The following is a 27,832-nucleotide window of genomic DNA, read 5'->3' on the forward strand; positions in this document are numbered from 1 at the left end:
AAATTAAGAAAAAAAATATTCAAAATCACATACAGTTTCGGAGCGTCAAACTCTCTCTGCATTATGTCACCACCCATTTTCTGAGGTTTCGAAAACCAAATTATATGTCACCACCCATTTTCTGAGGTTTCGAAAACCGAATTATATGTCACCACCCATTTTCTGAGGTTTCGAAAACCAAATTATATGTCACCACCCATTTTCTGAGGTTTCGAAAACCAAATTATTTGTCACCACCCATTTTATGAGGTTTCGAAAACCAAATTATATGTCACCACCCATTTTCTGAGGTTTCGAAAACCGAATTATATGTCACCACCCATTTTCTGAGATTTCGAAAACCGAATTATATGTCACCACCCATTTTCTGAGGTTTTGAAAACCAAATTATATGTCACCGCCCATTTTCTGAGGTTTCGAAACCCACATTATTTGTCACCACTCATTTTCTAAACTTTTGAAACCAACTATTTGTCACCACCCATTTTCGAAGCTTCTGGAACCCAAACTATTTGTCATCATCCATTTTCCAAGATTTTGAAACGAAAACAATTTGTCACCACTCATTTTCCAAGCTTTTTAAACCCAAACAATTTGTCACCACCCATTTTCTAAGCTTCAGAAACCCAAACTATATTTTACTACCCATTTTCCAAGCTTTTGAAACCAAAATTTGTCTCCAACCATTTTCCAAGCTTCTGAAACCCAAGCTACTTGTCACCACCCATCTTCCAAGATTTTGAAACCAAAAGTATTTGTCACCACCCATTTTCCATGATTTTGAAACCAAAATAATTTGTCACCACCCATTTTCCATGATTTTGAAACCAAAATAATGTGTCACCACCCATTTTCCATGATTTTGAAACCAAGATAATGTGTCACCACCCATTTCCATGATTCTGAAACCCAAACTAATCAAATATGAAGGAAATCTTACGCTTCATCGGCTGTGGAAGGCGGTGCCCTATGTGAGTAGCCTGCTCAGGTGTTACGCAAGAAGGCTGCTCCGGAAGGAAGTTCCCGAGATGGCAGGTAATCTGGGGCACGTTCACCAGCCATCCATCCTCGCAGGTGTAGCTGAAGACAGTGCTGTGTTCCATACTGTCCCCTGGCAGGTGTCCATCCAGGTATTCTCCGTGGTCGATGACCGGTAGCGAGCAGGGGTCTGTTGGAAATAACGGAAGAATAAATAACTTTCTATATGAAATTATTATTATTATTATTATTATTATTATTATTATTATTATATTAGTATTATTATTATTATTTTAAACATGTCCCCATCCGTATGAAATAAATCAGTACCTTAAAAAGCGGTCTTCAAGAACAAAATGTCTATCAATGAAAAAGAGAAAACAAAGTTAATCAAACACCAAATAATAAAGATGTATTAAAAAAAAGATAGCAACGTACGAATGTAAACAGCCGATAATTTTAAGACAACCACGGCACAATGAGAATTCGTTTGCAGAAAGTATTGCAGCCTTGATAAGACTGAAGGCAACCGAGAACCGGAAGCGAACTTTACTTTTAAGGAGCTATTCATTTACACTGCGAATTTTACTCGACAAGAAGACTGGCCTATCTATTTCTTTCCCTCTTGGTTTTTACGTGGCTCGTGCAGTCAGTAGCCCTGAGTCAAAATCTAACCAAACGTCCCAAAAAATGAAAACCTAAGCTTCCAGCCCATCTTGGCAGCCAGTGGATCATATAAGCCTCGTGAGCAAAGAAAGGTTCGGGTAATTTTATGTTTTAGAAGGGAGCTGGTTATGTCGCTATTCGTTCAAAAGATGCACTGATGTCAGATCTTTTCCCCTCGAATCATCCGGAGCCTGTCCTAAAAGAAAACCAACGAACGAAAATCAAAACCATCCTTGCTTGTGAAAGGTAAGACTCAGAGTTCAACTAAGATATACTCAAGACTTAGTTATCAGAATCAGGGAAAGCTTATGAAGGCGGTATGACTCGCAAAAATAGAGTTTTTCGTACTTTTTATCTTGAAATTCATTCTTGCCTTCAGGCCTGGACTACACACGGATATTACATGCCCGTCCAGCCAGCATTATCATAAAAACTCCTTGAATTCCGAGGAGGCAGAAAAAGAAAGAGATTACAAACATATCCTCTATTAGGATTCTTTCTTGACTACAAAGTAAACGTGAGCGAGAAAATGTAGCCCCGCGGAAGAGGCACAGGAAAAATGAACTATCTTTGAAGTATGTGGATCTTTTGATGACAGCTTTTACCCTTTCTAAAACAAACATTCGCCCGCAGCTATGAGAAACTACTACGAGCTGAACATCCCTTCGTTCCCACGCTAAATATATAGTATCATATCTTTTGATTTCCTTTTTTTTTACTTTTCTCTTTTTTTTATTTTTTAGCCCGGTGGGGATAGCGAGATATGAGATACTTCAGTGTCTATTCAAATTATAAAAAAACTAAAAGGGAAATATATACGCAACGTTAAACGGAAGTTAAAATATAGTCATCATAATTTTTAAATATTGGTTATGAAGTACCTGATTAAAAAATCTAAAATAATTCATAAAAAAAGAAGAAGAGTAACATTTTACCTATGGTTGATCTGAGACTATAATTTCTCTATAAACTCAAAGACACGCACACAAAAATCTCGGTACAGTCCCCTACTATTTCTCAACTCATTTTCCTCAAATATGTCAGCATACTCGTTTTAGACCCATTTAGTAATAGGTGTGTGTTTATGGAGGAAAATGCCTTATTACAGAATATTTCTATATCATTCTAAAAGATTTCGAGACTGGTTCCACACTTGCATATAAGGCACAGAAAGTTAAACGTTCATAGAAACAACCAAATCACCCAAACGACCTTCAATTTGACGTTTGAATCCACCTACCTATGGAACTTACCTATCCAGTTTCATCCATACCTGGGATATAACCATTCACATTTATTTAGTTAGTTAGCCTCACCTGGTTGGCAGTGGGGTCTGATTCCGGTGACGGTCCATTCCCCATACCAGCACCTGAGGGTGTTGGACCCCAGAACCGCGTAGCCGTCGTGACACCAAAATCTGACGACCTCCGCATGCGGAATTGTGGCCTTCTGCGGCACTTGCACGCTGTTGAATTCGTAATATCCGTTCGCCGTCTGCGGCACCAGGCATGGCACTTCACGTTTCCCAGAATCCCGCAATTGACACAGAAGGGAGAACATCACAACATAGTCAGGGATGAACGGTATTACACATGAATGAAGGGGACGTGGAAGTGATGACGTCTTTGAGATGCTCAAACATTTACATCGGAGACAAGGCTAGGTATGGAGGCTGGGCATTTAAGTTAGAATCTTCCTAGATGTTAAGGTTAAAACACTTGTGAAACTTCTGACGGACATTACGAGATATGGAAAATAAAGTTTGCAGAGATATGCACTGCAACACATACAATATAAGGGACGTATTGCAGGAAAATTCTATTTCATATAAATGTGAATCACATGTACAGTTCACAGAGATGCATTCATATTAAAAAACACTGTGCAACAGACTATTTTGTGTGATCTGACATTGAAATTTGGATAGAGAAATGGTCCAAGTGTCGTATTATCAACTCGCCTTTACTTTGACGTACTGGCTAAACCATTTTTACACCATTCTGAGAAAATGGCAATTCAGAGATTTGGATATTATTCAGGGCTTCTAATGAGCTCATCTCTTTTGAGAACATTTGCTTTGAAAATGTGACAACAAAAACAGCTGTAGTTTTGATATGTTATAAAGTATCACGAACTGAGTCACTTTAGCTGGAAAAGACTGAAAGACTTAAAAATTGGGTCACGCCACTTCGCCAAAACAGGGACGAATTATATGTGCAACAGAAGACAGTGATATGAGATAAGTGAAATGTGGATACTAAAACCCGTAGAGTTTAATGCCAACTTACACGTGACGCATTCCGGTTTCATGGGTCTCCACTTCCCTCGGGAGCATTTCGCCGTTTTGTTGCCGATGTTGAGGCCGTGACCTTCCAGGCATCTGACCCTTATTCGAGCCCCTGCGGAGTACGTGTAATTGAGGTCACGACCCGCGCGAATCACCTCCACCTCGACGTACTCGTTTATGTCGATTTCCTCGCAATGCGACGCTGTCGGGCGAGAGAGAATATGGAACATTATTATAGGTAGCATGGGGTATCATCATCATCATTCGTGAAGTGACGCTGATACAGGTTAGAATATTATTAGAATCATGGGATATAATTGTGCGGGACAACACGAACACCCGAAATGAAATCAGATTCTTCATTATCCAGAAAGTTTTTACAGAGTTCCTACTAATAACACTTTGTCTTTTATGTTAGTACACCCTAGTACACCTCGATTTGACTGAGGCTAAGGCGATGGCACTGGAAGAAAAATAAGATATAAAAAGCGCAAAGCAAATTTACTCACAAATAATAAAGCTAACATTCAACAATCACATATTTTTCCGAAAATATTAATGAAAATCTATTTCTTACAAGAAAATGTAAACAGAGTTTTCGTTAAGGTATTGAAGTTGCATTAAGAATTAATGAGTCAACAGAGGGATGATAGAGGAACAGGAGAAAAAATAAAGATCATATCAAGCTTTCAAAAGATGTGAAACAGAAGGAAAAATGCCACAGTCTTACTAACAGAAGTTCAACCAAATATAGCCCCAGTTTTAAGTTCCTTTTCCATGTATGGAACAAAAACTAAGACAATGACGTAAACCTTCTGTCATCCTGCCTCCTAAAAGACTTCCCATTGTCTTCTCGGAAAGAGGCATCGATCTTTTGTAAACGCTGGATCAAAGATTAGGTACCTCCAATAATGAGAGGGATCCTAGCCACTTTTTTTTAAAATTGAAAGGCCGTTGGGTCGGGCAATCAAAACCCCCTGATCAGTCCAGTATTTAAGAAACAAAACTGGGCAAGGAAGGATACTAGGAATTAACCCAGAGGGAAGGATAAAGGTTGAAAGTTAGGGAACACGGAGGTGGGAAGAGATTGCCAAAGCTCAACAAAATATGAAAGGATGTAGGGTTTAGACTACCAAAAAATAAACATAGATGGTAATGATGATGAAGTAACAATTAATATCTCACAGCAACTTCCCTAGAACACATACTTAACTTTAGGTTTTAGAGGTTTCATTGAAAAAAAAAGTACGATAAGAGGAACAGAAAATTTTCACCTAAATCCCAATCATTCTTAATGTATCGCGATTAAACTATGAAACTCTACAAATTTGAAAAACCTGATTACGTGACCAAATAAGACTTCATTTAGATTAATTCATTCTGAATTTCAGCAACGACTCTATAACATTTACGAGATATGATCAATCTATAAAACCGTCCTTATGCTCCGTCTTTGGTATTTAGCAATTAGAGAGCATTTCAACAAGTAACTGCGGGTGAACACTGACGTAGACATCAAGCTTCGAAGGGCAAAAAAGTAATCATGCTCCATTACGGTGAAACCCACCACGAAACATCCCTACCTTTTTTCCCCAGCTTCTTCCACTCATTTCGCTTTCTGTGGGTCTTGTCTCGACCGTCTGTCGTGGCACTTCTCGGCACCCTGCTCAGGGGCTTAGATCCCTCGGCGCTACGATGATGAACGTCCCCGACCATGTTGTCCACGTAGCCATCTTCGATCGGAACCGTGTAGGAATGCGTAGCCATTGACTCGTTAGCGCCTCCCGCTGTAGCGACTCCATCCTCATCGTCGCTGTCAACTCCGATTCCATCTGCTTCATGTCCTTCTTCACTGTCGCCCTTTTCAGGACTGCCTTCGAGGGTGTCACTATCATCTTCGTTGATGATTTCGTCTTCTCCTTCAGTAGCGTCCCGCGCGCTGATTGGCCAGAGGTGGTCCTCGGCGACTTGCCCCGTCTCGGTAGAGGCGATTGTTGTCATCAGAGGCTGCTCTTCTTCTTGAGTTTGATTGAGGTACTTCAGGTAGTCGGCGAGATTCACAGAACGCTTCAGCCACTGGACCCTTGGGTGTAGCTTGGGAGAGCATCTAACAAAGAAATATGAAACACAGTGAAACTATATGCTGCATGACATTATATAATACATAGATTTGGCATTATGCCAAGCACTGGGGCAACTAAGGCCATTCAGGGCTGAAATGGAAATTGACAGTAAAAGTTTTGAAAAGTGTTACAGGAGGAAAACCTTAAAGCAGTTGCACTTTGAAACAATTGTTAGGAGATGGTGGACAGTAAGATGGAAGAAAGAGAATATGAACGGAGGTACAGTAAAAGGAATGAAAGTAGTTGCAGCTAGGGGCCGAAGGGACGCTGCAAAGAACCTTGAGTAATGCCTACATTGCACCGAATGAGGTGCACTGACGGAACTAACCCCCTACGGGGAGCATGACGTTATGGATGCTAACGAATGCACTATTAAAAATAAAAGGAATACTATCAGAGATGAGACATGTAAAGAGGTATAAAAAGCTGCATAATCTAAATATTTACTCACCTAACTCCTCATTCGTACAACGCTTACTTTTTAACGCGTCGATTATTTCGTTTGCTCTAGTGGTGAGATCGTACCATTAGTCTTCCTTTTTTTCACTAAAACATCTCACGAGGAACGGCACATTGCAAGGTGTATATGTATCTATGTATGTAAGAGTTACAAAACAAATATAAGCTTTCTCCACATTTCAAAGGTCACCATTGTTTGCGGATAATCTACTAGCGTTTCTAAAAGGCCTCTTTATCACCAATCAACGGTACGAGCAACCCCGCTTCAGATCCCGTGTCCTAATAGAACATTATGGTACTACCATAGCAGAAAGTATCCAGACACACACACATATATACATACATATATATGTATGTGTATGTGTATTTATATATATGCTTAAAAAATCACAGTAGATGCACGTGACTTCATAAATAAGCGAATCCCACAGGAAAATGATAGTCAGAAATCCAAGCGCTTTCGTCTTTACTCAGACATTGTCAGGGAGCTCCTTGACAATGTCCGAGTAAAGACGAAAGCGCTTGGATTTCTGACTATCATTTTCCTGTGGGATTCGCTTTTATATGATATATATATATATATATATATATATATATATATATATATATATATATATATATGTGTGTGTGTGTGTGTGTGTGCGTGTGTGTGTCTCGGTTTTTTCTGCTATGGTAGTACCATAATGTTCCATTAGGACACGGGATCTGAAACAAGGTTGCTCGTACCGTTGATTGGTGATAAAGAGGCCTTTTAGAAACGCTAGTAGATTATCCGCAAACAATGGTGACCTTTGAAATGTGGAGAAAGCTTATATTTCTTTTGCAATTCTGATATCCACGCGAAAAGGGCGCAACAACTACAAGGAGCCTTTAGAAGGGCAAAATGATTACGACCCATTGCTTTTGGGTATTCTTACATAATTCAGCTAAACCACTAATTAGCCCTGGAGGTCTACCTTGCCGAGAACCGTTGTGGGATTTACAATGCAGAAGATAAACAGTTATTGCATGTAGGGAATAGAGTGATAATGTTAATACAAAGGCATGAAAACTTATATTATTACTGGTTTTATTGAAAATAATGGCTATTGCAGCTGCGTTTATTTTGCATATTTTGAAAGAAAAAAATATGAACACTGGAAAGATAAAAGAAAATATGAACATTAGAAAGATGTACAAATTTACAAACAGAAACTTCTACCAACACCAGAACAGCATTTGAGAAATATACTATGAATATACTGGAAAGATGCAAAAATATGGATATTGGGAAGATACGAAAATTTACAAAAATGTACATCTATCAATTCATGAACAGCATTAAAAATAAATAACTAAATGAAACCGAAGAGAAACGGACTTGGTGACTCACTTGGGCAAATGCTTAGGGCTCCACCGTCCGGCTATGCAGGTGGCGCCGGGTGGCCCCTCCGACAAATAGAACCCCCGGTTACACTCGTAGCGGATTTGGCGATTATTTCGGACCTGTTGTGTAAGAAGGTTCATTAAAATACGATTATGAACGATAGAATTAGTTGCAGCTGGAGGGATGCAAGTGGTGAAGTCGTTGAACTTCCTGAAATCAAATTAGTTTTGGAATATTTAAAAGAGAATGTGAAAAGCTGATGTGAAAAGCAAGGAAGAAGGGAAGGAATAGAGAATTTAGGCCAAATGCCAAGCGCTGGGGCCTATGAGGTCGTTCAGTGCTGAAAGGAAAATTGAGGGTAAAAGATTATAAAGGTGTAACAGGAGGAAAACCTCGTCCCAGTTGCACTATGTAGCAATTGTTAGAAGAGGGTGGAAAAAAGTTAAGTATATCTTAGTTTAACCAGACCACTGAGCTGATTAACAGCTCTCCTAGGGCTGGCCCGAAGGATTAGATATTTTTGCGTGGCTAGGAACCAATTGGTCACCTAGCAACGGGACGTACAGTTTATTGTGGGATCCAAACCACATTATATCGAGAAATGAATTTCTATCACCAGAAATAAATTCCTCTGATTACCCCTTTGGCCGAGCCGAGAATCGAACTTCGGACCACAGGATTGGTAGCCGAGCGCGAAAACGACTCGTCCAACGAGGAACTCAGAAGAGGATGGAAAGTATGATGGAAGAGAGAGAATATGAAGGGAGGTAGAGTTAAAGGAACGAAAGGGGTTGCAGCTCGGGGCCGAAGGGACGCTGTAAAGAACCTCAAGTAATGTTTACAGTGCGCCGTGCGAGGTACACGACGTGGGAGACATTAGAAGACTTACACTCACGAATGAAGACGCCATTCAAAGGTACGAGAAGCGAGAAACATATCATGATGAACGAGCCAATACACCTATAGATATAGGAAGCACTCTTACCTTCTTGACATATGGTCGATAGTCATACATGCCCATATTGCCAACGAGGAGGACTCGGCCGTTCGTCAGGTACCCAGGAAAGGGGCAGTAGACTGCGCAAGGAGAAAGGAAAAGAGGGTAAGAAGACGTCACGGTGAAAATTAAAATGGAAAATAAGAACTTGAGCGAGCAAAGAATATTTTTCGGAAGTTCATCTCATGCAGAGTCGAAAATATATTTGAATTCATCCAGAATATGCAAAGCTTATCATTCCACCTTTCCATAAAAGAAATAAGAAACCGAAGACAGTTTTTAAGCTTTTAATTTCATCTTTTCATTTAATTTTGGAGGATTTTTCTTTTTCTAAGACGAAAGAATATTTTGACTGCCTCAATATGCGCAGATGACTGTGCAGGGGTTTAAATATTACAGAAAAAGATTAAGTTCTTTTGGTGCATATATATAAATATATATATACACACATATATATACATATATATAATATATATATATACTATATATATATATATATAATATATATATATATATATAATATATATTAGAAGAGAGAGAGAGAGAGAGAGAGAAGAGAGAGGACCGGAGAGAGAGAGATGAGAGAGAGAGAGTAAATTATATATATATATATATATATAATAAAATATATATATTAGATATATGATATATATTATAGAGAGAGAGAGAGAGAGAGAGAGAGAGAGAGGAGAGCGAGAGAGAAGAGTAAATATTATAATTATATTATTATATATATATATTATATATATATATATATTATAGACAAGAAAGAAAGAGAGATATATGCATGTATATAATAATATATACATACATACATATATCATACATAATAAATAATATATATATATATATATATATATATATATATATCTACATATATATATGTATATATATGTATATATATCTATACTATTATATGTCTATATATATATATATGATTATATTATATATATCTATACTTATTTATATTCTATATATATATATATTATATAATAATATAATATATATATATATATCATATTATAGACAGAGAGAAAAGAGAGGAAGTATTATATATATATATATTATATATATATTATATATATATATATATAGTAACGAGAGAGAGAGAGATGAGACGAGAGAGAGAGAGAGAGAGAGACTAACCAATTTTACATCGCGGAGTATGACCGGTCCAGTTCCCGAAATGACAAATGGTAGTGGAGGAGCCCTGCAGTCTGTACCCGTCCTTGCAACGGTATCGAGCCTTCATGCCATGGGCCGTCCTTGGGGCGATGACCATGCCGTGGCGTGGACGCTCCGGAAGGCGCTTGCATCTGGCTGGAGGAGACAGGGACGATTGATTGATTGATTGATGTAAAAATGTACCATGGCGTCACTACAACTTAGGTCACCGACGGAGAAAATAGCAACGAATATGGAATGGGACATAAAGTTTAGGCCAAAGGCCACGCGCTGGGACCTATGAGGTCATTCAGCGCTGGAAAGGAAATTGAGAGTAGGTAGGTTTGAAAGATGTAACAGGAGGAAAACTTCACAGTTGCCCTATGAAATAATCGGTAATCGAGGTGGACAGAAAGATTATATGAATGGAGGTGATACAGTATTAGGAATGAAAGGGGTTGCAGCTAGGGGCCGAAGGTACACTTTTAGCTATGCCTACAGTGCATCCCGTGACGTACACTGACGGCACTACCAAGAACATATGGAACGGCCGATGTAAAAATTTAGCTTGATAAATTTAACACAAATTTATTCATTTCAATTTTCATAAAACATTGCTACTACTTTGTCATTGGATTTCAATTACAAATTTCGTACTGCCGCTTTTAAGGGGATTAGAAATTGTAATATATCACGTACATAATCTTGTAATATTGATTTTCCAGGCTGCGTTCCATTTTTTTTAAATTCAGCGGCCAGGGGTGGCTAGTGCACTCACCCACCCCACTCTTGCTTTGTCAACGAAGCCTAAAAATTGTAATGCCAATTAAGTTGATGTCTGGGAATTGCGATTACTCAAGATTTGGAAACTGAAGTGGTGTGCAATTTTTCATTTTGTGTCCTTTTAATAAAATGTTTTGTTAATTTTTGTTAAACGTCCATTTCAACTTCAATTGTAGTTTTCTTCTTTGCAACGACTAAAGACAAATCCCGATAAACTAATATATGTGAGGTAGTTGAAGGGCTTAGTCTTAAATTATTTTTTTTCCATTTTGGTAAATTTTTTTTTTTATTGTGGTTGAAATGAACTTTACTTTTACAGAACATGCGAAAGCGAAGCAGAAAATCAGAATAATCATTTTAATACAATACAGTATTGTAATTTGAAATTTTTTTTACATTATTAATAGATGCAAATGAGTATTTATAATTTACGCGGGTGGTGAAGAATGTTAGAATTCCCCGCTGATGTATACACTGGGAGTCCCTACTTTATGAATGAAGTAGCATTGTAACAATTATTATATTCCTTTACTGGTTCATATATTTCTCTCTGATTAAAATATTCATTCAAAGGCAGGGACGTTACTCTTTAATATTACCACATTATAGTATTCAAGCTAAATATTCTGACTTTGGGATAACAATACCGTAATTACAAGGGATTGCTTTTTTATTATGAAGATTACAGTTTACCTAGAATTTAAACACACTATAACCTTTTAGAATCTGAAAAAAAAAAATGTAATTCTCTGTTCATTCGGGGGTCACCGTTCACAGCAATTGCAGTTGCTGTTGTGGATCGTCGAATATTATTCTTATTGGTTAAAACTGTTTTTAGTTATAAAATACGCTTCATTTCTGATGGAATGTTATTCATTTTTGTCAAAATCTTTAGAGTAATAAAATACCTTGATTTCTGATGGAGATCACATTTTAACTACTGCATCGCAGCAGTATCTAGAATCAAGTGGAATCTTCAACCCACCACGGTACCATGTGTGGAAACTTAGAAGGTTAGAAGGGAAACACTCTCTTTAAAAATAAATAAAATCTAGGAAAGCACTTTCTTTAAGAATAAAACAAATGCTTTCTCAATTGGAGGAACTTTTATAACACTTTCAGTCACAAAGGTTAGAAGGTTAGAAAGGAAACTCTCTTTTTATTTAGAATAAAATTATTCTCTCTGGATTAGAGAACCTTTTACGACCCTTTCATAACCCTTGCAGTCACACGGGTTAATAGGCTAGAAGGGAAACACTTTCTTTAAAGAATAAAAAATAATTCTGTTTTGATTACAGGATCTTTTATTACCCTTTCAGTCATACCGGTTAGAAAGCTAGAAAGGAAACGCTTTTCTTGAAGAATAAAAAATTCTATCTTGATTACAGGACGTTTTGTAACTCTTCCAGGCACACTGGCTAGAAGGAAAACACTTTCTTCAAGAATAAAAAAATTCTCTATTGATTAGAGGACCTTTTATTACCCTTTCAGTCAGACAGGTTAGAAAGTCAGAAAGGAAACGCCTATCTTGAAGAATAAAAAAATTCTCTCTTGATTACAGGGCCATTTATAACCCTTTCAGTCACACAGGTTAAAAGGTTAGAAGGGAAACACTTTCTTTAAGAAAAAATAATTCTCTTTTCATTAGAGGACCTTTCATAACCCTTTTATAACCCTTGTAGCCACACAGGTTAGAGTGTTAGAAGGGAAACACTTTCTTTAAGAATAAAAATAAAAACTCTACAGATTAGAGGACCTTCAGGTGACCCTGAAACAAAAACGGAAAACTCTTCAACAACTCACCAGGGTGACAATGCGGGTAGTGCGTCCAAGTGCTGTTGTAACAGGTGGAAGGTGGCAGATTCTGGGACTGCTCGTAATGGTCATCGCAGGTCACAGTGATTGTGCTTCCGTGGGGCACCTGGGACCCGGGTCTCGTGTCGTTGGAGAGTCTTCCATTCTCAACGGTGGGCACGATGCAGCCAGCTGGGGCGATCATGACTCCATGCAAATAACATAATAGAGATCACCTTTTCTCGACTAAATATTACCATTTATTGATGAAGGTATCTCTGTATCTTATGAGAATATCACTGTATCTCTTCATGACATTTAACAACAGGATATGAAAATAAGAGTTAAACCGATAGAAGAATGCAAAATTCAAGAACGTGAAGATGTTTAGAAACATAATATATTTATATAAAAAAAACCACAATCTCGCAGACCACTCCATCCTAATAACTTTTTAGTGAATGCAGAGCTTAAAAGCAAGCAGAAGCAACAGACAAATGGAAAAATAAGAATGAATGCATAACTACGCGTTAAGCTATAATGCATGAAGACAATAACAGATCATAATTCATATTTCCCAGTGCTTTCATTTCCTAGAATTTTGTGTATATTGTACCTACAGAAGAACTCGGAAAACTTTCGATTCGCTGGAATTTGTGATATCCATAAAGGTAGAGAGAGAGAGAGAGAGAGAGAGAGAGAGAGAGAGAGAGAGAGAAAGAGAGAGTTTAAGTATCAGTAAGTGTGTGTGTGTGTGAATCTGAATAAAATATCTTATTGTTTATAAAAATGTATACACACATATGCATAACGTTAGTTGGATAGATAAATCAATAACTTGGCAGAGATTTACAAGTCTGATCAAGCTGACAATACAATGCTCATTAAAAACAACGTTAGAATAAAAAAGTACTACTCTAAATCCTTGCAGTATCATTCTCTTTAGCATGCACCACATGCTTCAGCGTTCATATGACAAGATGCATCTTCTTATCCTTATCAATAGAATTTAGAATACTAAGACTTGCAGTTGCTTGCATGCACAAACTTTTTTTTATCGGGGTAATACTAAAGAAAACAAAATCACAAGTTCAGTGGCATGGGGATAATTAGTAGTGTGAGACGTCTCTTTTTCGATGAATGGACTAGACACACCGATGGGACATGTCTCGAATTTGGAATGTTATGTAATTCATTCCAAGCTCTTGGTTAGTTTGAGTTAGGTTCCATCTAGGTTGGCAACCTGCATCCTGGTTCAAAATCAAGCCAGTCGAAATGCAGGCGTTTTTGAGTTCGCTGCCTTCCATGTCCTCTAAATGAATCCAAAACATGAGCTACTTTTTTTTTAGCAATAGTATGAAGATATTAAATCTGGAATAACTAGAAGTGCCTCTATTGCTATGTTAGTTTTTTCTTATTTGTTTCCATGCAACCAGAAGCAGATCCCCCCATCAGCTTCATGCATCTTATCTTAGACAATTAATTTACGACCCATTTGCCGGAGACACTAGCAACTATGTAAGGGTATATTATTCTACTTGATGTAATTCTTGTCCAACAGGATTTGTTAAGTAGGATCATCAGCTCTTTCAATGTCAATGGGTAAAACAGATTAAAAGCTAATGGATATACGTCTCCCTTCATAAGTAATCAAAAGGAATAGTTTTAGCTTTTGAATACAATTACCAGCTGATAACAATTTGTGATATTTTTGAGGAAAAATTAGTGTTGTTTAAATTGGAGACGCGAATCATGTGCACAAAATAAATGTATGACTTGAGTTTTAACACTTCGTCCTCATGGCAGTCATGGAATTGACGAATACCAGGTAAAAGATTACAATTTCACTGGCACCAGAGAGCGCCAGGTGCTTTGAAGGAGCGGTAGGCAAGCATACAATGTATACGTCCCAGTACTAAATGGTCAAAGGCTTGGCATGAACAGCAGGCAAATATGGACTACACGCATCCTGATACTAAGGGCTAAAGTAGTACTGATAATAACTACCAGGAATACAGTAACTGTCTAAAAGCGGAACAGTGGCACTAGGTACAGGAGCACTGTAAATGTTATGGTACTATGCAGCTAGAGTGGAACAGCAGGCAAAAGCAGCAATACGATACTATAGCAGATTCACATCAACCGTGCATTTGATGTCTAAGCCCGTCCCTTACGACGCTCCTGATTGGCTGTTGATAAGCTAGTCACGGGGCTGGAAACTCTCAGTATCTCTCGAGAGTTCACATACGCAGGATCTATGTTCCACCTCTCCTGAGGGATACTTTTGAAGACGTATCTCTCAGGAGATATGGAACACAGATCCTACCCATGTGAACTCTCTGAGAGACTGAGTTTCCAGCCCTGTGATTGGCTTATCAACAGTCAATCAGGAGTGTCGTAAGGGACTGGCCTAAACATCAGATGCACGCTTGATGTGAATCTACTATAGCCAAACGCGCAGCATGGGCAGCGGAAGCATAATAGATGTTTTGGCACGAGTTAGCCATAGGCCTAGCAAAAAGCATCAAGCAAAGAGGCATTACAGAACAGCATCAGATAGCCACAACAGCAGCATGAATGCTCTCGCACTAACTAGGCAGATAATGAGTACGAGCAATCTGCAAGCAAAGTGATAAAATAGGCCTAACACTAAGCATCCCAAGATGCAGCAAATGCAGCAGCAGGCAGAGATTCATTCTTCTTGTTTCGGAACTAAGGCCTGAGATGCAGCAAGGAGAGCAGCTTTAATGCTGTGGAATAAGCAAGGCAGGTACAACGGTACGAGCAGCAAAAAAGGACCACAAACGCCATGACACTAACTAGCCAACGACACAACAGAAACAGCAGGCAAAAATGCATTTTCAATGCTTTGGCATTATGAACTAGCCAGAGATTCAGCACGATCAGCAAGCAGTCAAACAAGCACTACTATGCCTTGGTACTGGCTAACCACAGACGCAGCTGCAGCGGCTAGCAATAAATCGGATGTTAAGCTAGACTGTCGATGCTTGAGTAGTACTATTACGCGCTGGTTGATGACTGACCTAAACATCTAGGGAGAGGGTGGGACCAGGTGCCATTTTCCTGGCATTCCGTCTTGCGGTCAGGATGACCCTCGTACTTCATGTTGCTGTTGCATCGAAACCGGATGGTCGCGCCGAAGTTGGTCCGGGAGCCATCCAGCCATCCGTTATACAAGAGGCCCGGTGATCCGCAGTTGATCTCTGGCAAGGATTGAAGGGCTAGTTTTCCCTAGACAGTGTACTTCGTCTGTCTATTTATTAACTTTAGTTACAGGGATGCAGAAAGATTAGAGAGGAAACGAGAATAGGGCAGGGATCCGGGCACTAGTTTTGAGGTCATACAATAAAAACAAATTGACAGTACACGCTCATGTCTGCTCTTATTTTGTCCGTGTGCATGCTTATGTATTTCCTAATATTCTTTATGTATACATACTTATTTCAGTTCTCATCTCGTCTGTGTACATGCAAATGCATTTCACTTACAACTAAAATCATTCCCCAATTTCTTATGTCTCTCCTATCAGTAGTCACATTCAATCAACACTCGAGGGAATATAACCGCTTTTTCTCCCTTTAATTTCCAGTTCCTTTTCTGTCTGTATTAATCTGCCTTCGTTTCGTTGTTCGTCAGGAAACAATCCATTATTTTTCTTCTCTGTGACGAACATGACTAACATGAATTTTACCTTTACATTCATAAACATCTTCAAGACCAAGATCAGCGTCAATTTTGGCGAGGGGGAAAATATCACTGGTAGATACTTACCTACACACTGGGGCTCTTCCCCCGTCCACTTCATGTCTGGGCCGCAGGTCCGAGTGGTGGGACCCACGATCATGTAGCTGTAGTTGCATTCGTAGTTGACGACTGCGTTGTAATAGACTGAGGTGTAGTGGGCCTTTCCGTGATCTGGATTGTTCGGGAGGTCACACTGGATCGCTGGAAAGGAGATGAAGAGGAAAAATACGTTAGTACCATCGCGTACTTGAGAGCTCTTAGGCACGAGGCGATATTGAAGCTTTAAAAGTCTACGGGTTCAGGAGAGAAAGGTTTCATCTCTTCTTTTTTTATGAATGCAAGACATTTTTTCAGATTTCTTACGCGTAACTTACTACAATTTCATAAAGCACAAGATCTGACTAAAGCATAAACTGATTTCTGTTCTTAACGAAGTTTCATAGTACGTTACCAGGGTGATATCTCTCTCTCTCTCTCTCTCTCTCTCTCTCTCTCTCACTCCCGTAGGGTGGTAGCGCCGTCCGTCAGTGCACCGCATGCGTGCGCACTGTAGGCATTACTTACGGTTCTTTGCAGCGTGCCTTCGGCCCCTAGCTGCAACCTCTTTCGTTCATTTTACTGCACCTCCTTTCATAGTCACCTTCTTCCATCTTACTTTCTACCCTCTACTAACAATTGATTCATAGTGCAACTGCGAGGTTTTCCTCTTGTTACACCTGTCAAACTTTTGATTGTCAATTCCGTTTCAGCGCCGAATGACCTAATAGGTCCCAGTCCTTGGCCTTTGGCGTAAATTCTATATTAAATTCAATTCAATTCTCTCTCCCAGACACACACACACACTTTGGTACTTAACTGACAAAAACTAATATAAGATAGCAACAAGAATAAGGCATACATTTGTCCAATATAAATTTAAGTACAATATAAGCATTGCAGAGACTATTATACATACATACATACATAAACACACACATACATACATACATATATATATATATATATATATATATATTTATATATACATATATATAGTTTATATATATATATATATATATATATATATATATATATATATATATATTATATATATAATATACATACATACTATATACTCAGAACATCATATAACAACCTGACACATCTTATACCAACATAAGTGGTGGCATTTCATAGTACCATCTTTACGTCATTCTATAATAATTATTCTTTGCTTATGTTATAAAATGTATAACAAAACCTCTTCGAGACCGTCTCATGACCGAAACTTGGCGTATCATGAGAGCGGCCTATTTCTTTCGGGGAATTTGCGTCCATTTACATATTTCCACCAAAGCCAACTTCGAAAATAATTAAAACTTTTACGAAGCGAATGCGGACATGAACTGTAAGTCATTAGTAAAGGCGGAAAGTTGAAATGGAGAAAATAAATGTTTAGAATAGTACCCACATTTGGCAAAATAGGATTAATTACCCGAGAAGTTTAACTGCATTTTGTTTTAATATCTCTTCTGAAAATAGTTCAGGGACAACAGCAACGTTTATACGTTTAATTTTCTTTTTGTAGTTAAAGGAAACCTTTATGTGCAGTCCATCTTCCAGCACAAAACGTACATCTATTCTATTTTTCCCTCCAGATATTAAAATATGCATGGGTAATTATTCTTGTTTATAGGAAGATATACTAAGACGCTAGATATTTTGCGATATTGCGATGAAAATTTTTTCAAATGATTGATAGACACACTTATATAACAAAAGAAATTTGAGACATAGTCACTGCATCTTGCCTACTGTGCACACCGTGAGGTGTACTGACGGCACGACCCCACTGCGAGGCTGTCATCTATGTAGAAATCACTTGTCTCTTAAAATGAATCCAATTATGCATCTAAATATTATTATTTATTATATATGACTCAGGCGTCTTACTCTACAGCTTTTTTCCTGCTGAATGCAGCTTATTTCAAAAGTATAATAATAGATTTTTTATTCAACTGAACCTTCTATTATTTATAGCAGAACGAATGCAACAGAATTGCTACACATATTGCTTCACATATACTTATTTATAAATGTAATCCTCGTTTTTTTTCCCAGTGGTTTACCTTTTCAAGTATGAGGTTTTATTGCGTGAATAGTCGTTTAGAAAATCAGTCAGCTTTTCCGACAGCTACGCGTATTACTAAACTAAGGTTACATGCAAAGCGTTGTAAACATGAGGCTGAATTATACCTACGTTTGCAATTGGGCAGATCCTTGGGATTCCAGGACCCGTCGTGTTGACAGTAGAGAGTGTTGCGACCATCCAGAGTGAAACCCGGACGACAGCTGTAGGTCAGACGACAGGAGAAAGTGTAGCACTCCGTCTCCTTCTGTCCGTTGGGAATCTCACCGGGGTCTCCACAGCTTTTCGCTTTCGATAAAGACAGAAAAAAAAGAAACGTTTGATTTGGATTCGTATAGGTTTTCGGCATCATGCCAAGCACTGGGGCAACTAAGGCCATTCAGCGCTGAAACGGAAATTGACAGTAAAAGGTTACAAGGGTGAAACAGGAGGAAAACCTCTAATCAGTTGCACAATGAAACAATTGTTAGGAGAGGGTGGACAGTAAGATTGAAATAAGAATATGAACGGAGGTACAGTAAAAGGAATGAAACTAGTCGCAGCTAGGGGCCGAAGGGACGCTGCAAAGAACCTTAAGTAATGCCTACATTGCACCGAATGAGGTGCACTGACGGCAATAACCCCCTACGAGGGAGAAAAGAAAGGACTGCTCTATTAGGATGGAGATGCCAGGGAGAAAGACTGGGGGTGTTAGTTAACGGATTTCTTCTTAAACTGTTGAGGAAAGTCTATTAAGTAACATAAAAATACATCGGACACAATTCAGTCATTGTCTGTCACTCCGGAACCTCTGCTATTTTCGTGGCTTTTTGACTAGCTAGAGAATAACTAACAAAATAACAGAAAACATCACTTTTATGCACGTGGGGCAAGGGAAGTCAGCCTCTCGTTCTCTCTATCGTCACAATAATAACATAAAAAACCTATTACCTGATATATATTTTTATGTGAGTGGAATTCACTCTTAACTTTTATACAATAATAGGGAAGAACATTTCCAATCATTCTGCCAAAAAACTCTCTCTCTCTCTCTCTCTCTCTCTCTCTCTCTCTCCCCTCGTCTCTCTCTCATCTCTCTCTCTCTCACATCTCTCTCTCTCTCTCTCTCTCTCTCTCTCTCTCTCTCTCTCTCTCTCTCTCCACAATCAATAAAACACAAGCATTTTCCAGACATTGAGAAGTAACAGAAGGTAATAGGATATACTGAAAGAAGAGATCACTTATTTAAAAAAATTAATTACCAAATTAATAAACAAACAGATAAAAATGTAAGTAAATTATCGACATAAAACGAAGTTCCAACTGCACGACATCCTCTGGGAGGTTGGTCCACAGTCCAACGGTGCGAGGAAGAGAGGACCTATGGAACTGGGAAGTTCGACAGCGAGGAACATTTACTGCATTATAAGTGCTGCTATTCAACGAACCTGTCTCAAACGACCTCTCTGTCAAAGCCTTTGCTTTTCCCTTACGACTCTCCAAGAGGCAACTTACGTTCGCAGTTCATCTCCGGCCCGAACCACTGCATAGTGTTGTTGTAGAGGAAGCACTTGGCGTCGTTGAACCCGACGGTGCTGTAGCCCTGGTCGCAGGTGTACTCCAGGGTCAAGTTGACGGCGAATCTCGTCACTCCGGTGGAGCCGTTGTGTTTGGCGTTGGGGATGAGGGGCGGGTCTGTGCAGTACACTGCAAGGTGGGAAGGGAAATGCTAAAATGTTTAGAATTATGATGGGAAAAATGGAGCTCTATCAACAGGCCATTTGGGTTCCGTTCAAAGCAAGAGTGTTCAACCAGCTTTTGAGTTCATATTAAAAACGAATGTGTTAATTGCAGTGAAGTAGTAGTTGTTCATCCAGCTTTAGAGCCTAAATGAAAAACGAAAGTGTGTATTGTAGTGAAATTATAGTTTTCAAACGGTCCCTGAATTCAAATAGAGGAACAATTATTAGAACAGCTTTTCATTTGAAAGAAATTCAAAAGTTTCTACATTACTTTTGGATTTACATGAAACTACACAGTTTGGGTATATCTTGAATTCAAATTAGAAGCAGTAAAATTTAAAAAAAAGCTTTTGAATTCAAGCGAAAAGCAAAAGTACCCAGCAAAACGCAAAAACATCTGAAAGAGCTTTTGAATTTAACTAAATGCAAGTTTGTTGAACAATTTCAGTGAATTTAAAGAAAAGCAAATGTATCCACATTTTTTTATTCAAGCAAAGAGCAAAAGTACTCGCACATACATTTTGAAAGGCATATTTCCAAAGTATCTAGAAAGAAATTTATATATAATTTCGTGCTGAGATACAAAATTAATCTCTAAAAATGTTCATCTTTCATGTTTCATTTAAATCAATTTATTAAGACTAAGTAATAAAAATAAGTGCCAATGTTGATATATTTTCCTGATCATTGAAGAATTCGTTCTGGGCAACTGCTGTGGAAATGTTGTTTTGACAGAGATTATAATGATGCTGTTGAAAGTGTTGCTGAAAGAAGCAAGAAAACAACAGGTACAGTAAACTTCTCTTTATTTGGACAATCCACTAGAGTTTATTTCTTTAATTAATGTAAAAGCTGACCGGGCGGGCAAAGCAAAAACCAAGTATTACTGAAGGGGAAAATACCGAATGACAAAAATTGGCATTTAACTTAAACGTACACGTTCCCAATTTTGGTATTATCACAATTGATAATTCAAAAGTATAACTCCAGAATCAACAGATTTGGCTGGACTTCCACGTCATTTCCTTCTAAGTATAGAATTCTCAACCTTCTTCTGTGTACTCAAAAACCTTTAGCCTAGCTTGGTTTCATTACCTAGCCTAAGCTAAAGAAAAAATGGAAGGATGGTAAAGGCATGAGAGGGCCGGACATGAAAGGCACTGATGAATCAACGGTAAAATTGAATCTTTAAATAAGCTTACACTTTCATTCACACATGGAAGAGAAGGAGAAAGAAATCGTGAATATAAATGAACTAAGAAGAGAAATGTCACGGGAATTAATTGGAAACAGGGTTGGTGAATTTTTTTTATTTAAAACAAAAATAAAAATATCAGTGATTTATTTGATTTTTCAGTCATTTGATTTTTAATTTTTTTATTTGTTACATGTTTTTTCAATCCTTTTTTTCCCTCAAAATGTATTTTATGGCAGAATTACCATTGATGTATCTTTTAGGTTTCCAGTTCTGGCCTAAAGTACGTACTTGCAATTTTTTTTATATCAAAATAAATCGATGCAGCACAGTTATGTTTAAGTTTTTATTAATCTCCAAACCATATTTTTCAATTTGTTTTCTTTCAAATAAAAAAAATAAAAAAATTCAAAAATCATGATTTTTTAAAATGAAAAAATGAATGATTTAATCACCTGATCAAATCAGTTTGATTTAATCATTGCCAACCCTGCTTGGAAAACTCATTAAGATTGGATGCTGGCCATGACTACTTCCTGAATTCATAATATCTTTCCTTTGTAAAGTATACTATATTTTAGGAAGTCTGTATATCCAACCTTCTAGGAGGTATGTATAAGTTATTTTATTTTTTCTCAGTTACGATCTATGCCCTTGCTTTTCAGCAACTGTAGTTTAATCTTCCTTCTTAGGATAGCCAGTGCATTAGCAATTTGTTTTACCTTATCGAATGACACATAGAATAGCAGTTTTACTACCAACATCCCAGGTGTGTGTGTATGTGTGTGCGTGTGTGTGTGAAGATGGGAATTAACCACAGACTTAAGACAAGATGCAAATTATTGAATAGCGAAAAAAGAACTTGGAAGATCATGATAAAAATGGAAAGTATTGGTTATAACTGAATAGTTTTAATTTCCTGCTAAAAATGATCACGGAAAATGTTCGAACCTAAGGACAGGGTTGACTAAGAAAATAATAAATAATAAACATTTTATTTACTTACGATTTTCTCGACATTCAGGTGGCATGGAGGACCAAGTACCATCTGCTTGACATCTTCTGTGCTCTTGACCAATGAGATGATAACCCTGACGAAATAAATAAAGTTAACGTGATTAAGAATCTATACTACTAATACTACTACTACTACTAATAATAATAATAATGTGTGCAATAAAAAACCCACAATTATATAATAAATTATATTAATATGCAAAATATAAGAGCATATTTGCATATTTTGAATAGTAATATAGTTTACCATATAATTGTGGATTTTTATTACATAGATTGGTTTTCACAAGGTTGTGAATCGCTTTGCAACAACAACAACAACAACAAAAACAATAATAATAATAATAATAATAATAATAATAATAATAATAATAATAATAATAATAATAATAATAATAATAATAATAATAAGCTTCACTATTCTGCAGTTTTTGGAATTATCACTCTAACGAAGATACCAAAGACAGAAAAAGAGGCCTTAACGATCTGGTGACCTCCATTCTTTTCAAAATAAAAATGAAAAAGAAGAATGAGTTAAACAATAAAAATGAGGAATAAATTAGTAATATAAATACTTTAAAAGAATGGCTAACAAGCAGCGAATATCCATGCAATTAAAAAGAGAACAAAATATTATTGTGACTGAAAAATGAGAGGAATTGATAAATAAAATTTATATCATATATAAAAACAGAAAATATATATTCTATGTAATACGATATTTAATGACTACAATATATATTCACATGTCATGTGATATTTAATAAATATATGAAAAAATACATTTCCATGTAGAACTTTGAAACTAACGCCAGCTTCTCTTTGGGATGGTCGTTCTGAAATATAAAAGCTCTCTTTTCTGTGTGATACATGAGCATACAGAGCAGGATACAGACTCCAAGGAACAGTGACCATCATCACCGAGCAGAGGCCTCTTTCCAGTTTAGGTATGAATTTTATTGTAGAACCGAGTATCTCTCCACCTGATGGCAGGTCGTTTAACACCAGAGAATGTGGCACATGAGCTGAAAGTGCTGTAAGTTCATCCAAAGTATTCGTACGTTTGTATGGTGTTTTTACGTTGCATGGAACCAGTGGTTATTCAGCAACGGGACCAACGGCTTTGCGTGACTTCCGAACCACGTCGAGAGTGAACTTCCACCACCAGAAATACACATCTCTCACACCTCAATGGAATGCCCGAGAATCGACATCGTGGCCAACGAGGTGGTACGCCAACACCATACCGACCACGCCACTGAGGGGCTTTGTTTATATTAAAGGTTAATCTGATGGTGATGTAAATGAAAATATATATATTTATTCTCATACGAGATGTAAGGAGTACATATACAAGCAAGAACATCCGACCACCGGACGAGTCGCTAGACGGGAGTTAATGAGGCCAGAAGACACCAGGGAATAGTTTGATCCTCACCCTTACTGGGTCACCAGCAAAGACTTACTGCCACTCCTACATATGCGTTGCATATAAACTCCTGTAAGACATTCTATGTCCATATTTTTTTACGAGTGATCAGGAGCACAAAAGGAAGTGCTCGAAATATATGGTTGCAACCTTCAAATAGTGTTTTATGGGCCTTTTATCTTCAAGTAATAACCCTGTTACGTTAGGATAAGAGAAGCAACAGAAGCAGACTATTTCATTTTAATCGAGGTAGAAATGGAACATAGAAGTAAAAAAAGACACTGGCTTCCACAGGTTCTGAATATTGGTACTATAGGTCACTACCTCCCTGAAGAAGGCCATTCCTTCACCCTAGTTCCTTTCGTAACCTCCTGGCTCCTTCAGCCCCAAACCCCAAACCTCCAGAAGCAAAACCTAAACCATTTTGGGGGTCTGGTGATGAGACCACCTTGATTGCATGCGGGAGACAAACTCTTAGGGGAAACTCCGGTATTTTTTCCCGAAGAAGATTACATCGGTGTCGGGGTCTTTGCCTCTGCATACGTTGCCTTTTGATACAAACTTTTCTTTTCTCTCCTTTTTATCTCTGCTCGAGTCTACTTCTATCTTTTCAGACATTTTACTTCCCTTTATGCGCCGGAGAAAATAATATCTTTTCGTTTGTACTGGTAACTTGTGTGAGAATAGGCTCTTCCCAGAAAGCAGAGACCTTTCGCCATTATTATTATTTTTTAAAACGTCTTAAGTCACTGTTTCCATTTTAGACCGTGGATGCCGCTCTCCAGTGTAAGTTATTGCTCTGCTCAGTCTCATTTACCATTTTTTCTCATTATTAGAATTGATATTAAGCAAATGAATACTGAACATAAGTTTTGGTGCAAACGGCGACCAATACGTGAACCCGACAAGAATCCACTTCTCGTAATCCGTTTGGTGTCCAGCAACCCTCACCTTCCAGCCAACCGCCACCCCCCCCCCCCTACTACAGAGCCCCATTACTCAGTTTGTTGGAAGTCACCTAACGGTCTTATTTCCATTTTCCATAGTAACTGGAAGTGTTTTTTTTCTTCTTATTCTTCAAAGGCATCCAGAGTAGGACAAATGACTTGACATTTCCATCGGCCCTCGTATTAAGAAAAAATCAAGTCAGATCTAGTTCAATATTTTTTCCAATACATAAATAAAAGCGCTTTTCCAAACTGTCTCATGTTTATCTTTTGCCTGAGCAATGGAGTGTGCAACCTCACTGTGGCCTAATAAACTAATAAACAAAGCCAATGAACTAACCTCCTGGCACTTGTACTTGGCCTGAGATCCTACGAGTTTCCCGTTGAATTCGACGAAGCCGAAAACGGGGTTGTCGAGGTCGCCACATTCTCTGTCTGCAAAGAGGAGAAAACAACAATAAACAACGACAATAAGAAGAAGAATGATATTCATCGTTGGTGGCACCGTTGCCAATTTAATGGAGCTTCACACATACGCCGATGCCTTTACACAAACTGTTTCCATGAATTCTAATTATCATAGTAATGTAATAACGATAACATTGTTCTAATATTTATGTTCATATACTACAAACAGATACGCTAATTTCACTTATTTCCACGGTTTGGTGTAAGTCTTATACTCAGTTTGGAGGGTAAACACATACCAATTGGCAACAGTGGTTGGTGGTGATGCTGGGAAGTTAATCCTGGATTTCAGTTTTATAAGCTTTATATCAGACCAACTGAAATACTCTAATTAGTTCGTGAAATTAATTCTGGTCTTAATGTTTATACTCAAATGTCAAATCAACTTAAAATGGTTTAATTAGTTATGTAGGTTTTACGCATAACACATACTTCATCCCCAGATAGAAGATGCGTGCGGAATGAAGGCATAACGCCCTTGTTCTATTATAAGAAAACAAACGCTTAAGTTTCTCTGCAACTTGTAATATACTTCAGTGGTCTGTTGACGGTACTGAGAATTGTTCTAGACGAGATCTGGAACACAAATGAGAGAGAGAGAGACACAGAAATGAGTGTTTATGGACTCCACTGCCAGAGTTTTGATAGCCCTAGTTCGTGAAAAGATAAATGTTGAGTTATACAGAAAATTCAGAAGTATGTAACACAGGTTGAACCTTAAGTCTGGGACTTCCAAACGCTTCGAATGATTGAATACAAAACTTTATATGAAAACAGTTGACGTCTTGCCTGTCCTCGGAATCTCTGTATTTAAAGGCTGCAATAATTAACAAAACAAACTACAAATGAAAAATGGGGTTCTACTTCAATTTTGTCTACACTGAATACAAAACTTCATATCAGAACAGTTCACGTCATGGCTGTCCACGGAATCTCTATGCTTAAGGCTTGTGATAATTAACAATAAAGAAAATAAAAAACAAAAAAAAGTGGCTGTTTGATGACGACTGTAATATCTAATTTTTAAATTTTCGTCTTCTGTCCGAATCATTTTAATGTTTGTAAATGTGTTTGCCTTTCTAGCCTTGAAAATGGGACTTCTTGTCCAGAAACGTCGGCAATCATAATAAAGCCATCTGATTTCGACATGCCTGTCCTTCTCCGACTTCGATTATATATATATTTTATACATATATAATGTATGAATAATATCATCTGCACATTCAACAACCATACACTATAAACACGCGTCTGAAATAAGCCAACACTCTGGAGAGCAGAGACGTCGGCATACCGAGGGTCTGAGGATAATTTCCATTATGTGTATGCATGACTTTTGCCCAGTCTGGGCCGCCCACTTTGCTTGCTTTTCTTTGCTTGCCAAGGAAGGAGGAGGAGGAGGAGGAGGAGGAGGAGGAGGAGGAGGAGGAGGTGATGGGTTGTGCTTAGAAGTTTTCGAAGACTCAATTTGCCCAGCTCTCGTAATCTCCTCGGCCTCGCCTCCTTCTGTTGCTGCAACTTCCACCATCTGTTCTCATCATATTTCAGGTCCTGCTTTCTCTTCGCTTTCTCTCTCTTATTCTTTTATTCTCCGAATGTTATTATGATATAAAAGGTCTCATCAAAATCCGCTTTACTTTGTGCAGGCAGTCGCTCTCTCTCTCTCTTTTATTCCTCATATATATTATGAATTCAGTCGGGCTTAAAAGATGCAATCAAAATCCGCTTTACTTTTTACATTCAGCCGTTTTCTCTGTCTCTCTCTTTTATTCCTCATATATTATGATTTCAGACAGGTTAAAAGATACAATCAAAATCGGCTTTACTTTTAACAGTCTCTCTCTCTCTTTTATTCCTCGTATATTATGATTTCAGACAGGCTTAAAAGATACAATCAAAATCGGCTTCACTTTGTACAGTCAGTTGTTCTCTCTCTCTCTCTCTCTCTCTCTCTCTCTCTCTCTCTCTCTAGTAACAGGCGTCTTTATTATGAGCCGAACAAAAAATACTTAACGAAACACTTTTTTCTTCTCTTGTTATTCATTATTATTCCTTTCCCAAAAGAAGCATCTCACTCAGCTGAGCCACCACTGTGTCTATCCTTCCCTATGTAAGTTAATCAGAAATAAAAGGTAAAGCCTTAAGTAACCACTAGTGGCAAGTGAGTCTGCCCCAGTCTTTATTTTTCGATGTTTACTATTTTTACGTTTCTCTGTCTGTCCTTCATTTTTTCAGCCAATGTTCGACACACACAATCAGCCAGGCGGTGACTGGTTCTATTCTATTCTATTCCATCAGAGCTGGGCTAAATCTAAAGTTAAGGTCTTAATTTTCCAAGACGCCAAGAGACTTTGAGCCATTTCTATTGTTCTTATTAAGCTTGATTTTCTGTCTTTTTCCTTTACATTTATAAGCGTTTCTTGGTTCCTCATGCAGCCAGCTTAATGAATATTCTACCCAAGGTGTGAATACAGGCACGAGAAATCTGTAAAGATTGCTATATCTCCACCTCATTTTCAAACAACAGAAACTTAAGATATGAAAC

At 37.9% G+C, this 27,832-nt stretch overlaps 1 protein-coding gene across 8 annotated transcripts in view; it reads right to left on the minus strand.

Moving 5' to 3' along the window:
- Positions 1 to 27,832, minus strand: part of LOC135203132 (sushi, von Willebrand factor type A, EGF and pentraxin domain-containing protein 1-like) — a 257,130-nt gene that overhangs the window by 20,610 nt on the left and 208,688 nt on the right. For 5 of the 8 annotated variants that reach the window (XM_064232780.1, XM_064232781.1, XM_064232777.1 and 2 more), the window contains exons 4-17: positions 25,160 to 25,254; positions 22,433 to 22,517; positions 20,005 to 20,196; positions 18,622 to 18,798; positions 16,410 to 16,583; positions 15,662 to 15,841; positions 12,627 to 12,809; positions 10,023 to 10,196; positions 8,865 to 8,956; positions 7,886 to 7,998; positions 5,515 to 6,038; positions 3,933 to 4,133; positions 2,961 to 3,158; positions 941 to 1,168 (exon numbers count right to left, since the gene is read on the minus strand). In XM_064232780.1, the coding sequence (XP_064088850.1) occupies positions 941 to 1,168; positions 2,961 to 3,158; positions 3,933 to 4,133; positions 5,515 to 6,038; positions 7,886 to 7,998; positions 8,865 to 8,956; positions 10,023 to 10,196; positions 12,627 to 12,809; positions 15,662 to 15,841; positions 16,410 to 16,583; positions 18,622 to 18,798; positions 20,005 to 20,196; positions 22,433 to 22,517; positions 25,160 to 25,254 (2,616 nt within the window). Of the gene's footprint in view, positions 1 to 940; positions 1,169 to 2,960; positions 3,159 to 3,932; positions 4,134 to 5,514; positions 6,039 to 7,885; positions 7,999 to 8,864; positions 8,957 to 10,022; positions 10,197 to 12,626; positions 12,825 to 15,661; positions 15,842 to 16,409; positions 16,584 to 18,621; positions 18,799 to 20,004; positions 20,197 to 22,432; positions 22,518 to 25,159; positions 25,255 to 27,832 lie in introns of all 8 variants that reach the window. The other 3 variants (XM_064232784.1, XM_064232783.1, XM_064232782.1) reach the window with 3 other exon arrangements.

Source organism: Macrobrachium nipponense, chromosome 33, assembly GCF_015104395.2.
Source record: "Macrobrachium nipponense isolate FS-2020 chromosome 33, ASM1510439v2, whole genome shotgun sequence".
Taxonomy (NCBI): Eukaryota; Metazoa; Arthropoda; class Malacostraca; order Decapoda; family Palaemonidae; genus Macrobrachium; species Macrobrachium nipponense.